Raw genomic sequence first — 14,861 nt, 5'->3', positions numbered from 1 at the left:
ATGTGTTATCTACCAATACATCGATGTGAGGTAATGGGAAATCGTCTTTGGGACTAGCTCTATTTAGGTCTCGGTAATCTACGCACATGCGGACTTTCCCATCTTTCTTCGGTACCGGTACAATGTTGGCGACCCATTGTGGGTACTTTGCGACTTCTAGGAAACCAGCGTCGAACTGCTTTCTCACCTCTTCTCTGATCTTGAGAGCCATATCCGATCGAGTTCTTCTTAGCTTCTGTTTGACGGCAGAGCATTCTTCTTTAAGGGGAAGTTTGTGGGTCACGATATCAGTGTCTAATCCGGGCATATCTTGATAAGACCATGCAAACACATCGTTATATTCACGGAGGAGCTCTATCAATCTAGTCTTCACTGCATCTTGAAGCGCGGCGCCTACCCTTACTTCTCTTTTGTCTTCTTCTGTTCCCAGGTTGATGACTTCGACGTCCTCTTGGTGTGGTTGAATGACCTTCTCTTCCCGTCTGAGTAATCTGGCTAACTCTTCAGGGAGTTCGCACTCTTCACCCACTTCCTCTTCAGCTTGGTAAATCGGACAATCAAAGTCATGCCAGACCCTAGCAGTGTCGTTATCAATGGTCTCGGTGGTGTTTCTGCATGTTATGATTTATGCAGTTTATTTAGAAAGTGCGTGCATAGAAATTGATGCCATTTTTTTGTAAAAAACGAAAGGAAAGGAACAAAAAATTGAATGCAAATCTCCATTTATTATTGATAGAAAAATTCTTAAAAAAAGATAAAGGGGGCCCTACAACATGCCACTATGCCTTGGGCAGAGCACAGGGTTTTGTCTAAAATAATAAAATTACTTTTGAAAAATTCGAGGGACTTCCACAGCCTTCCAGTTTGTCAGTTCTTCATTAGGCGCGGCTTGTCGTATCCAGTTAGACGCTTCTTCCTCATGATCTTCGACATTGATCATGGCCACCTGATTTCCAAAAATGTGGCCAGCGCTGATGAACGTTTCTTTTACAGGAGGAATCTGCTCTTCATCGTGTTGGTTACTGGCTTCAATCAATGATGGGTCATACCCTAACCCAAACTTGTCTCGCTTCTGGTTCACTTCCACCACTTTGCCCCAGTCCTGAGCGTTTTCACTTTCCATCACAGCTTTAGCTCCTTGCCACGAGGCCATGGATGGTCCTGACTTCGGAGTCTCCAACGTCTTTTGGACAGCCATCATATTTACCACTTCCAAGGACTGGAATGGTGTCTCGGTTATCTCGCCATCCACTTCGATATATCGGAAAGATGTTAGGTGGCTAACCAAGATATCCTCCTCTCCTCCAATCACAATCATCTTATCATTGGTAATGAATTTTAGCTTTTGGTGTAAAGTGGAGGTGACGGCACCTGCAGAGTGGATCCATGGTCTCCCAAGTAAGCAGCTATAACCGGGATGTATGTCCATAACTTGGAATGTGATATTGAAGAAAGTTGGGCCTATTTTGATCGGTAGGTCAACCTCTCCTATCACTGCTCGTCTTGAGCCATCGAATGCTTTCACAATCAAGGTACTGGGCTTCATATTCATCCCCTCCATCGGCAGCTTTATCAAAGTGGTTTTTGGCATGACATTCAGTGAGGAACCTGTGTCTACTAATACCCTTGATAGTATAGTGTCTATGCATTTCAAGGAGATATGTAGGGCCTTGTTATGGTTCTTTCCCTCAACTGGCAGTTCATCATCATTAAACCCCAAAAAATTTCCAGTGGTTACGCAAGCTATCACATCGTCAAACTGTTCTGTTGTTATGTCTTTCGTGATATGTGCTGCGCTTAACACTTTCAATAATGAATTCCTGTGTGCTTCTGAGTTGAGCAACAGAGATAGCATGGAGATTTTCGAAGGTGTCTGATTCAACTGATCTACCACTTTATAATCACTTTTCTTGATTATCCTTAAAAATTCCTCAGCCTCCTCTCGAGTGACCGCAGCTTTAGGCGACAGATGCATGTCTTGCATTTCTCGACTAGGGACAGGAATTTGGACAGGAGTAGCAATTTCTTTCCCTTTGGCTTTTGTAGAAGCATCAACAGCCCTTGGTGCAAACACTCGGCCACTACGCGTTATGCCGGCTGGCCCCATAATTGAGGTAACATTTGGTTCGTTGATTACCACAGGTTGGTCTTCCTGCCCTTGCTTAAAAGCTCTGGGCTGATATATCCATGGTACCGCCTTCTCATCCTCATATGCGAATGGCGCTGGAAACTCTATCACCAAGGGGTTTATGGGGATTTCCACATTAACCTCATCATAAGGGATGGCCACATTAACCTCATCGAAAGGGATGTCCACGTTAACCTCATCGAAAGGGATGTCCACGTTAACCTTATCAAAAGGGATGTCCACGTTAACCTTATCAAAAGGGATGTCCACGTTAACTTCATCGTAAAGGATATCCACCACAACGGCTATCTCTTTCTCTTCTTTGTTCTTAGCACGGCGATTGATCTGTAACTCGCCTCGATCCAGCATTTGTTGTATAAAATTCCTCAACCCTTTGTCATTCTCATCATTGACTAGCTCCTCTGAGACTAGACCACTTTTTAGCAGTTGTGCCCCTATCATGGTGATAGGGGTTTGAATCTCTTCAACCTTAAGAATCAGTTCTCCTTGATCACTCTCCTCTATGGCACTGACGGAAGCACCTCCATGTGTTGGCATGGGATTAGTGTTCACGTTCGGGCGTCTTGGAGTGAAGGTAACAACTTTTGCTTCAATCAGGTCTTGTACCCTATTTTGGAATGCAAAACAATTCTCCAGGGTATGGCCGGGCGCTCCCATGTGAAATTCACAATGTGCGTTAGCATCATATCCTGGTGGATATGGAAGAACAGCCGGTTTCAGCTCCCTCAATGTCAGAAGACCCTCCTTTTGCAAATATGGGAATATTTGGCTGTAAGGTACTGGTAGAGGGTCAAGTTGCCTTCTTGGAGGCTTTGGCTTGAATTGTCTTGGTGGTGCTGTGTTCTGTTGTTGACGAGGTTGTTGATAAGGTATGGGTACCACGGCAGCGACTTGGCCATATGAAGCCTGTTGCTTCCCCTTATAGCCTCTAGATACAGCATTCGTTTCACCTTCTTTTTTCTTCTGAAAGCCTCCAGAATACTTTTTCGGTGCGCTAGAGGTGGCCACGGCTCCTGAAATCTTTCCATCCCTCAGACCCTTTTCTATACGATCTCCGATTGTGACCAGATGCGCAAAATCGGATGCCGCACTACTCACCAATCTATCAAAGAATGGGTCCTTCAGCGTGTCCACAAATATTCCAGTCATTTCCTTCTCAGACAATGGTGGCTCTACCTGAGCAGCCAACTCTCTCCATCGCTGGGCGTATTCTTTAAAGGACTCATTTTCTTTTATTGCCATGCCTTGCAACTGCATTCGGTCAGGTGCCATATCCAAATTATATTTGTACTGACGGAGAAATGCATCAGCCAAATCTTCCCAGCTTTGAATCCGCCCTTGCTCTAAACTCATATACCATCTCAGAGATGCTCCACTCAAACTATCTTGGAAACAGTGTATAAGCAGTTTGTCATTTTCGGTATGAGCAGCCATTTTCCTAAAGTACATCACTAGGTGACTTCTTGGGCAAGTCTGGCCTTGGTATTTTTCGAAATCAGGAGTTTTAAATTTAGCCGGAATGACTAAATTTGATACCAAGCGCATGTTCATGTTAGAGGCACCGAAGATATTATTCCCTTCGATAGCCTTGACCTTCTTTTCCAAGGCACGAAGCCTATCTGCAGATGGGTCTGGAAGTGTCTTAGGCTTCGGATGATCAGGCACATAGAAAGCTTCGTATGGGTCATCGCCTATTTCGGACCCATAATGAGCAGGCGCCTCAGAAGGCTCTGCACGATCCCCCTCTCCTTTGCTTCCTATTGGTATGTGAACCAGGCTCTTCTTGGCATGGACATAGCCCTCATCTGGGTGGACCAAACTTGATGGGTTATCATTCCTTCTAGCCTCATCTTCTGCATCCGCAACCCTCTCTCTCTGGGCGATGGCGAGCATTGTTTCCAGCAGTTGATCCATCTTCTCTTGGATCGTATTGATGTCTGACCTCATGGTAGCTTGGTTAGCCTCCACTTGCTCTAACGTCATCTTGTAATGGCTTCGCGTCTCGTACCGGTGTTGATTAGTCAGCGTTTACTGGTAGATGGCAAAAGGTTGGGTAAGTTTTTTTGTTTTTATGAAGCGTGATGCATGAGGATGCAAATGTTATGCATATTTTATTTTCAGGGAATTTTCATCACGATTGTAGTTGTATTAAGCATTTAGAGAAAACATAAAGTCAGGAAATAAAAATGAGGATCATCCTCTTCCATTCAAATATTTAAAGTACGGAGTACAAAGGCATAAACGCCCAAATCGATACAACTCAAATACTAACTGAAAAAACAGAAGAATCACACAGAAGTCTTTCGAGTTATGAGTTCTTCTAATTCAGAGTTGAACCTCTTCACCATCCCCTCACACATCATAACAAAATGGATTACAGCAGGATGTGTGTCATGCTGGTCCAATCCTTCCACTGCCTCTCTCAATCTCCAAGGCATTTCTTGGGTTATCCAATTGCAGAATTGCACCAAACCGTTGAGCTTTGCACGGTACCCATCTTTGTCCGCTTGCAAGAAATTGATAGTTCTCCTAAAGGTATCGTAATCCTCAATGACTTGCTCTCTTTCCCTTAGCCATATCACACTGTCTTGGTGGAATGCCTCAAATCTATCTTTCCAATGTTGAGCAACTCCTTTAGCATCTTTTGCTTCTTGACACTTCTCGGCCCAAGTCGTAGGTGTGACTCGAGAAGCTTCCAGGCTCTTTCCTTAAGTCGGCGCTCATGCTCGGCTTGGGTCTCAGCATTATGGAGGGAGATAGTGAGATCTTGTATCTTTGCTTCCAATATCTCTCTAACCTCTTTTTTCTCTTCTGTAGCTCGTAGCCACCACCGCTTATTCTTTAGGCATTCTTTCTCAGCTTGTCTCAACTGCTCTTTAATGGTTTCTAGGTAGTGGTCAGCTTGCTCCATGCCTATTTTCACTTTCTTTCTCTTATGTTCTTCTTTGTCGACCTTTTCCTCAGTTGCTTCAAGCTGGGCCTTCTTCCTCTCTAGTTCCCACTTTATCTCATTTCTTTCATTTGAAACTTGTTGGAAGCTGGCCTGTAGCTCTTCATTTTCTCGTCCAAGTCTTGCTATAGCAGCTCGTAATGCTTCCACTTCTTCCATGGAGACAGGTATGGGTTCTGGTGGTGGAGGTTGGGTTGGAGGATCGAGGATGAATGGCAGTTTGACCTCTTGACTTCTTCTAGTGACCCATTGATGATAGGGTTCTTTATCCCCTATGACACCCTTTCCTTTGTCTTGTCCTCTGAAGCGAACTTTCTCCCAGGCTCGGATGACCCTTCTCAGCATAGCGGGATCTTCCATATCATGGAACACAAAACCTTCTAACAACTGGTCATCTGGTTTGTATGTGATAGGATAACCCAACTGCCTTACTGCCAAAACAGGATTGTAGTTAATGCATCCTTTTGACCCTATTAGCGGTACATTCGGGAATTCTCCACAACTAACAATTGTGTCTCCCACATTCAAGCCATAAGGATACCAAATAATGCTATTTTCAGTGAGTCCTACCAGCTTTTGAGACCACTCATATCCATCCATACTTTCAATTGTATCAACCTCTTTGAACACATGAGAGACAAGCCATTGGTAAAGGAGTGGTATGCAACATAACATCAGTCCTCCCCTCTTTTCAAAGCGTAGATGCAAGGTGTGATAAACATCTGCCAAAAGTGCGGGTACTGGATCTTCATTCTTAACCTTGACGGCCCAAAACACGCTAATAGCTGCCACATCAATTAACTTCTCCATGTTAGGAAATAACACCAATCCAAAAATAAGTAGAGCCATAATAGTATCATGGGCTTCCCACTTCTGGGCTTTGGCAAAACTTTGAGCAGTTTTCTCCAGGTACTCTTGTGGAATTCCTTGCACCTTTCCCCAAATTTTGATGTTAGGGGTTAGATCTTTGACTGGGATGTCTAGTACTTTTGCCAACTCTTCGGGTTCAGGGATTTGACCTAACCCTTTGTATGGTCCCTTCTTTTGCTTAGGAGAGTCCAATATTCTTCCAAATTCTTCCAAAGTCGGGGTCAACTGGAAATCTTTAAAGAGGAAACTTCTGAGTGGTGGATCATAAAACTGGGCTAGTGCGGTAATAACATCCTTTTGTACTGGTACAGACAACAACTGTAGAATCTTCCCATATTTGAGTGTGAATGCGTCTCGACGGATGTTAGTCAACCCATCTCTGAATGCAATGAACTTCTTCACACATGGTACCTTAGCTTTGATTTGGAATGTTTTCTTCTTTTCTGACTCCATTTGTTCTTGAATGCTTAATTAACTGAAAGTTTTGAAATTCCCTGAGAATAAAAAGTATGTAAATGATTTTGCTATGCTCATAATGAATGCAACATGATGTTTATGCAATGACAGGGATCCAGGTTTCACATCTATCACAAGGTTCAACTTAACAACGGTTCTATGTCTTTTACCCCACACAACAAGGATTGCTCTAAGGTTATCCATTTTCATGATAAGAACTTAGAGTCATGGACTAAGTTCAATCTTCCATCGCAATAATGGGCTAGCCACATTGAAATGGAAGTCCTGAATCAGTCTATTCTAAGTGGGATCCTCGTATTATACGAACAGGGTGTACACCCTTCGGTTCAATACTACACGATCGCCAATCATGAAGACGGACTTCAGTTTAAGATGAGGTTCCCAGAGTCATTGACCATGTTCAACGTTTCCTCGCAATAATGGGCTAGCCATATTATGATGGAAATTCTGAACAGATCTACTCTAGGTGGAGTTCTCGTATTGTCCCAATGAGGTGTACACCCCCCGGTTCAATACTACACAACTCCGGGTTCTAAGTTCTTCTCAAAGCTCGGGTACGGAGCTTATCTCACAACATGTGTCAAACACCATAGATCCCCACATAATAGCAGAATAAATTACATAGCATAAATAATACATCAAGATATACAGAAGAAAATAAAAAGAGGTATTCTAACATTCATAGCAAATTGACTAAGTTAGGCTTGACTCTCTCTTGCTTGGAGCACAGTCCCCAGCAGAGTCGCCATCTGTCGCATCTCGAAAAATACGATTCCTCGCGATGGTCGCGGAAATAATTTATGTTCGAACAGAGTCGCCACCGAACTTTATTTATTCCAATGAAGGAATAGGAAAATATCGATAAAACCTTTATAGATAAGAATAATGGTCGTCGCAACCATATTCGGGTTCGGGAGTCGATTACGCAAGGGGAAGGTATTAGCACCCCTTACGTCCGTTGTACTCAACGGGAACCTTTTAGTCTAATTTGCTATTTGAATGTTAGTTAACTATTATTCGCTTTCTTCGAGTGATTAGAATTGGTAATAGAGATGGATGAAGACCTCAGGAGGGAAAAGGGGAGGTTTTTTATTAGTGTGCTCGCGAAGATACAGCAATCTCCTGCCTACGTATCCTTATGGTATAATAAGGAAATCAGAGCATTTCGTAGTTCGGGAAACTACGGTTTTTGTTGGTGTCTTTTAATGAACGACTGTGGAGATCGCGTTCTAAAGGCTAAACGTTGGCTTGTATACTCTCGGCGGAGGCTTAAGCATTGGTTTGTTATGCGCGTTAGAAAGGATTAACAGTGTTCTTTTGAAAAGAATTTTTAAGTTGTTGGTCGCACGGGGGCGAGGAATTAAGTTTGATTTGTGAAGGTGTTTTGAATTTATCGATTGGTTTTGATTGGATGACGAAGATTCGAGCAATGTGGCGTACGCCAATTATTCGAATAATCGAGAGATAATGAAGCGGATGCTCACTATTCTCCTTTTCATTCAAAGATTAATTATTAAAAAAAATGGCTTTTAAAATCAATAAATAATTTGGAGGAGTGATATTAATCTTATGGAATTTTTAGGGTTTAAATTGAATGACGAAGATCCGAGCAATATGGCGTACGCCAATTATTCGAATAATCGAGAGATAATGAAGCGGATGCTCACTAATCTCCTTTTCATTCAAGATTAATTTAAAATAATACTTTTAGGATTTGTAATTAATCGAGGGAGTAATTTTAGTTAAGGAGTTTTGGGGTTTTAATTAAATGACAAAAATTCGAGCAATATGGCGTACGCCAATTATCCGAATAATCGAGAGATAATGAAGCGGATGCTCACTAATCTCCTTTTCATTCAAGATTAATTTAAATAGTGTTTTTAGAATTTGTAATTAATTTGAGAAAATAATCTTAATTTTATAGAATTTTTAGGGTTTTAATTAAATGACGACAATTCGAGCAATATGGCGTACGCCAATTATTCGAATAGTCGAGAGGTAGTAAAGCGGAAGCTTACTATCCTCCTTTTCATTCAAAATTACATTATTAAATAATTTTAAGAGAATATTAGAATAATTAAATTGGGAAAATGATTTTAATTTTATAGAGTTTTTTAAGGTTTTAATTTAATGACGACAATTCGAGCAATATGGCGTACGCCAATTATTCGAATAGTCGAGAGGTAGTAAAGCGGAAGCTTACTATTCTCCTTTTCATTCAAAATTACATTATTAAATAATGAAACTTTTAAGATTTTATAATTAACTTGAGGAAGTCATTAATTTAATAGAGTTTTAGAGTTTTAATTAAATGACGACAATTCGAGCAATATGGCGTACGCCAATTATTCGAATAGTCGAAAGATAATAAAGCGGATGCTCATTAATCTCCTTTTCATTCAAAATTAATTTAAAATAAGATTTTTAGAATTTGCAATTAATTTGAGAAAGTAATTTTAATTTTATAGAGATTTTAAGGTGTTAATTAAATGACAAAAATTCGAGCAATATGGCGTACGCCAATTATTCGAATAATCGAGAGATAATAAAGCGGAAGCTTATTAATCTCCTTTTCATTTAAATATTAATTATAAAAAAACTTTTAGAATTTAATTAATTAATTTGGGGAATATATTAATTAAATATATTGAAATTTTTTTAGAATTAATCGGATTTTAAGAAGATCACTTGGCTTTGAGCCAAGGTAATATATATCATGACTTGCTCATTTGTTACTAATAATAAATTCATTACTCTCTTAGATATCATACTAAAAAAAAAGATAAATTAAGCACAAGATCAAAGTCATATTGGGAAAGGAAAAAACAATTGTTTCCAATACATTATTATTACAAATACTATATGATTACTTAGATAATATATAAAAATGGAAAATAAATTAGTAAATAAATAAAGAAAAAGATAGCAGTGTAAAGTCTGAAGAGGTACCCTTAGAAATGGACCCCTATAGTAGGTCAAGGCCCCAATAATGGCCAATCTATTCATCCATTCAGGTCGGGCCCAAAGGCCCAAACCCTTTCTGCCTAGGAAGCTCTAGCGCTCAGAATGGAGAATGGGAATTGAGGGAGGCGGCGCCTCTACCTCTCTCATGCGGAACAAGTGGCCAAATTGTGGGCCAACCAACACGACGTGGCAATATAGCATGCATAACACTTGGGGCGGTAAACAGAGACGCCAACATATCAATAATGGCTTTTAATACTCCTTTAAAAATGCAACGGTTCAATGAGGATTCAAAATGCTTTTCCATATTCCAAGTATACTCTTCATGAGCATTAAATGGAAGAATAATGGGCTTTGAGAAGACAAACGTAAAACCTTTTAAAAATCCAATGCTAATGTTCATTAATAACCTAAAAAAACAAAAAAAAAGGAATTTCCAAAATCCTCTATATTTTCTCAGTCTTTACCGAATCTGCTTATTCTCTTCTCTTAACCTTGTTTTTTTCTTCCTCTGTTCAGCCTCAACATTGAAGCAAACAGGGTAGTAGCGACATAAATCCACGACGGCACCTCTATACAACCAGGGCGGCGCCGTCGCGAGTACTTAAAACCAACATCAAAACTCCTAACCAAACAATCGTTCCTAAACCCAAATCTAAACAAACAGCAAAATCCAAAGAGCCAGATTCGGAAAACAAACACAATCAGAAACCTGAGTTTTCAGCTTAAAATCAAAACCATGGTCACAACAATTTTATGCAATAATCATGGGGGTTTGCGTTCTATGAGGCGGTATAAACAAGGCGGTAACATCAAATCATGCAAAGGAGAAATGTTAAATACCAAATCGGAGCTAGTCCGACGTTTCAACTCCGGCAAGGTGAGGGAAATGATCCTTAGGTCCTTCAAGGTTCTTTCTTCCTCTCGAACTTTCCGCCTTCTTCGCTTCCTCTTGAACGATCTGGTTTGTTTCGGTTTTGACAGGGGCTTAGCTCGAGCTTGTTGAGCTTCGGTGTGAAAATCTCAACAAGTTCAAAACGGAGCTTTTTGATGAGGGTTTTGGAATGATTTCTCCAGAGTAACGGCGCAGAAATTCGGATCCCTACTTCATCACTGGAGGTCCTTATTTATAGCGGTTTGGATGTACGAGGTTTAGAATTCCTCTCTCATGAGCTTGGCAAATTAGTGGGAGAATCATTCCGTTAGGTAGCAGAATTTTTCAGAGTTAGTGGTGCTTCAAATCGGTGTGCTCCTTCAAATGGCAGGATGAGGTTTTGTCTGTAGTGAATCCATGGTAACCACCTATTTTTTACTTTTCACTGCAGTAAATGTCTATTTTAACCACGTTTTGATTTTTGTAACAGGATATGAATTTTGCAGTTTTGATTCTTTACAGGTCATGTACCAGTCAATTTCATGAAGTGGCTTGTGCATAATTAACAAGTTAAGGTATCAAAGTCCATTCCTAGGATGCTTTTTTTATGTACAAACTTGAAAATAACTTGTTCTTCATTTGTTTATTGTTCTACTCTTGGTCTGGCTATCGTGACGTTATCCGGTATTAACATGATCATCCACATGATACAGCCTTTTTTTCGACTTATCAGAATTTAAATGCAGCGGATTTTGAGAGGTGAACTGGAGAGAAGGTTTTCTTAGTCACCGGTACTGTGCGTGTGTTCGCATTGTAGCCGTGGTTCCTTCCACCTTTAATTGCTTCTTTGTGCTGCTGAAATTAACAATGTTGCAGCAAAATTGATCTTGATTCACTGGTTTGGTTGCTTGCAGGTTGGACTTAGCTCACAGTTTTGCTAGGTGCCACGGTAGCTTGCGGCGTGGTACTATAAATCTCTTACTGCTTCGACAATTTTTGGACATCCGAAACTCTTGGGAATTTATGGAATGGCTTTGTTATATTGTAGGGTGCTGCTATGTGCGAAAGAACAACATCCTGCATGCTTCCGTCTGGGGTGATATCCAATTTTGAAATTTGAATATCTCCTATTGACAAAACTGTGGAGTATGTGAACTTAACGGACCAACGACATAAGTATGCATTTATCCTTATTCAATCCTTTTTATAAAGCTGCAGGTGTTTGAAAAGGAATCCCATTTGATATCTTTTATGTTTTGTTTCAGTTGATTGGTGTTTACTGCCAGTTGGTCGTGATTATGTCGCTAAGTCCAGAAGCATCGGCTTTTCCTTCATCATCTGCTAGCATGTCAATTTATCCAACCTGTTTACCATCATCCTTACTACATGACACGAACTTAGTGCATTCTGCAATTCTTGTGGCGATGTTTGCAACAAAATTTCCATACGGACTTGGGGTGGCATGCCGTCAAACTGCTAAGGATTCGAAACAAACTGCCTGTAGCACTTGTCCATAATAATTTCTTTGTATTTAAAGTCCCAAGATACATGGTGATAACCTCTTGACAGGATTTCCAAAATTAACCGTTTGTAAGCTTTTTTTCATATTTGCTTTGCGGACAGTGGGTTTTATTCATGTACGCACACCATCATTGTCTTTATTTGCCCAATGATTTGTCTTCCAATTGCTTGCTTGGGAACCGACTTGGCATGAACACGTCATGAATGAGTTTAATACCAAGTCACATTAACTCTTTGTATATATGTACCTTGATGTAAAAATGAAACTTTGATATTTAATGATTGTTTATGAATGAATGACATTGAATGCGAGTGACTTGAGTTAACTTTTGAAATGCAGTATGTTGCAAATAGACATGTGAACCAAATATCCATGCATGAATAATGAAAGAACCCTGACTAAACCATTGGCCATGTGTGGGTAGTACACGGTTTAAACGAAACTATATGCCTTAGCAAGAACCAATTAGAAACGTGCCAGAATAAATTAAAAGATGCAAGATGAACCAACCAAAGTAAATAGATGAAGTGAGCATAGACGAATTTTTATGGGGCCAATCGCCTAGACTAGGGTTAGTGCTCGTGAATGGTTGAATGCCCAATCAATTTGTGCAAATGAGAACAAAGCTACGAATGATGAGGATTTAAGGTTTGGGAATCTACCCAAAGAAAGCTTAGACATGATTAGAGTTTGTGAAGCTTGGATCAAGTAAGGATACTTTAAGCTTTGAATTTATGCACCATGTCCAAAAGTTTTAATTGCCCGGACAAAATCGGGGTATGACAATATCCTATTTGTTAGCACCCTAATATGTGGAAATTAGGTTAACTTGCTTAACCTTAATTTTAGGAGCGCCTGTGTATAAAACTGAATTAGTTAATTCTGTTATGTGTTAACTGATTTAATATTCTGTGATTAGTTAGAATCCTATGTGGCGTTATTTGTGGAGGTCTTGAAGACTCAATCAGAATAAACAGTTTCTAAATATGGAGATATTTTAGGAACTAAATATGGAGATATTTTAGGAACTAAATATGGAGATATTTTAGGAACTAAAAGATTGAAGACCTTGATTGTAGCAGAAACTTTTTGCTGGCTTTGTAATAGTAAAGAAGAAGTTTGCTGCGATTTCTCAAGGCCCAAATCCAGTTGGGTGTTTAGGTTATAAATAGCAGATTGTAACCTAGGTTTTGTAAGCCTCAAAATAATGTAAAATTAGGGGTGTGTGAGGTAAACCTCCCAACCTGTGGGAAGGTTACCATGTGTGTCTCAGTGCTCAAAGCTGATATTAGTTGTAACTCAAAGCCTGTAGGTAAGAGTTTGTTATGGTCTTGAACGAAGCTGTGAAGCAAGTTCAAGTTAATTAGCATTACATTGTATTTGTAGTGATAGGAATGGAAACTGGAGGTTTCTATCTAGGAGTTCCTAGGTATAGATTGCATTCGGTGGGGATTAAGTGAAGAGTTGTAAACGGGGAAGTTTAACTCTGAATTAATACTGCTGATAGTGGATCTTCTTCCTAGCTTGGTATGCCCCCAGAGTAGGTGATGTTGCACCGAACTGGGTTAACAATTACTTGTGTTTTTACCTTCTGTACGTTATAATTCTGTCTGTTATAAAATAAGGTCAACCTGTAATGCTGTAACAGGTGATGTTCAAATCAATGGTGAGACATCATGCTGTTAACTGTGCAGGCTCAACAGAAGTAAGTGCTATGTTTGATCTCTGCTGTGTCGTTGTACCAGATGGATAGAACTGGGTGTTCTTCCATTCTATGGTGATATAGTAGCAGAAATCGTGACATCTGTGAATGTGTGCTTATCAGTACTGGGTTTTAATTTGTATAACTGCCTTGCTGTATTAGTAACAATGTTGGATTAGATGTCATTACTTGGAGTAGAACATCTGAATTCTGACTACACCAGAATTTCAGTTCTTCATACCAAATCTCTAACATGCATTAACACCTAAATTTTTATTGTCCGACCTCAGATAGTTGAGACTTGTACATAAGTCCAATTACGATTGCTTAACATGGAGCTAAATTTAACCCTAATGGCATAACATTCTAGTAAATGAGATTGTAAGTCTCCCATTCTTCATGGAATTGTGTGGAGACTTGACCTTTTTTCCTTTCATGAGAGCTAGTGGCATACTTGTTGAATTATCCAAGTTGGAGCCCTTCTCATGGAAGATGTCTTGGTTTAAGGATTCATACTTGTGAATGAATGGTTGAGCGTTCTCCATAGAATTACTTAATCAATAAAAAAAATACCACTAACACTTGACTAACCTTTGACTAACATTTGACTAATTCTTGTAAATATTGTTTTACATTCAAGTCATTTACTTTATGCAACTTAAATTTCAATCATTTATCATTCATTACAATTTACATTTCATTTAACTTGTTTATGTTTATGCCATTTTCACTTTTCTCATTTGAGCCATATCTTGTAATTGTATATATTGTTTGTGTATTTTTGTTTTGTTTGTGGTCTTAGGACTTAAAAACATCTAATAACAACAAAAAACCCTAAACAAACATTTGGTGGACCGATGATCTTGATTTGAACTCTTGGACTTAGAATTAGGCAACATTCCCTGTGCAAAAAGGACTTGGCCAATGCCAATATTTTGAGACCAAACTATTGTAAACTGAGTCTTCATCTGATACAAGCCTCAGGATCTATTTGAATTCATCTGCTACTATGTCTTTGTGCTTAATTGTTATTTTGATCTTGTGTCTGATGCTTTTCTCTAAGTTGATCAAGGAATATTTCATCTGATACATGAGAAGACAAAGAAGACTGCTAGCTTTTGGAGTGATTGCCTGGATGTGGCTATCTTTATTTGATGTCTTGATCTTCATAATGTCTGGATATTGTTCATTGCTTACTGATCATTGCTTGATTAAAGTCTAAAAGAAAATGGCTTTCTATATGACATTTTTGTCTGTTGGATTGCATCTCATTGGTTAGATCTTTTCAACTCTTAACTTTTAATTTGTGCTTAGGATAACCTCTTCATCTCCTCTCACTTCTTAAATTTCAAA

At 39.5% G+C, this 14,861-nt stretch overlaps 2 protein-coding genes and 1 long non-coding RNA gene across 3 annotated transcripts; 1 reads left to right on the top strand and 2 right to left on the bottom strand.

Moving 5' to 3' along the window:
• Positions 1 to 823: 823 nt before the first annotated feature.
• Positions 824 to 4,132, bottom strand: LOC127105651 (uncharacterized). Its single transcript, XM_051042849.1, has 2 exons — positions 3,389 to 4,132; positions 824 to 3,325 (listed from the first exon to the last, which is right to left on the bottom strand). The coding sequence occupies exons 1-2, from the start codon at positions 4,130 to 4,132 to the stop codon at positions 824 to 826; spliced, it is 3,246 nt and encodes a 1,081-aa protein (XP_050898806.1).
• A 595-nt stretch (positions 4,133 to 4,727) lies between these two features.
• On the bottom strand, positions 4,728 to 6,422 carry LOC127105644 (uncharacterized). Its single transcript, XM_051042840.1, has one exon. The coding sequence runs from the start codon at positions 6,420 to 6,422 to the stop codon at positions 4,728 to 4,730; it is 1,695 nt and encodes a 564-aa protein (XP_050898797.1).
• Positions 6,423 to 11,159: 4,737 nt separating this feature from the next.
• LOC127135083 (uncharacterized) lies at positions 11,160 to 12,021 on the top strand. The gene is made up of 3 exons (XR_007808414.1): positions 11,160 to 11,248; positions 11,333 to 11,460; positions 11,550 to 12,021. It is a non-coding gene; the product is annotated as an uncharacterized LOC127135083 (long non-coding RNA).
• The last annotated feature ends 2,840 nt before the right edge of the window (positions 12,022 to 14,861 follow it).

This window comes from Lathyrus oleraceus, chromosome 1, assembly GCF_024323335.1.
Source record: "Lathyrus oleraceus cultivar Zhongwan6 chromosome 1, CAAS_Psat_ZW6_1.0, whole genome shotgun sequence".
Lineage (NCBI taxonomy): Eukaryota > Viridiplantae > Streptophyta > Magnoliopsida > Fabales > Fabaceae > Lathyrus > Lathyrus oleraceus.
The sequence above is the reverse complement of the archived record's forward strand: the minus strand, read 5'-3'. Positions and strand labels throughout refer to the sequence as shown.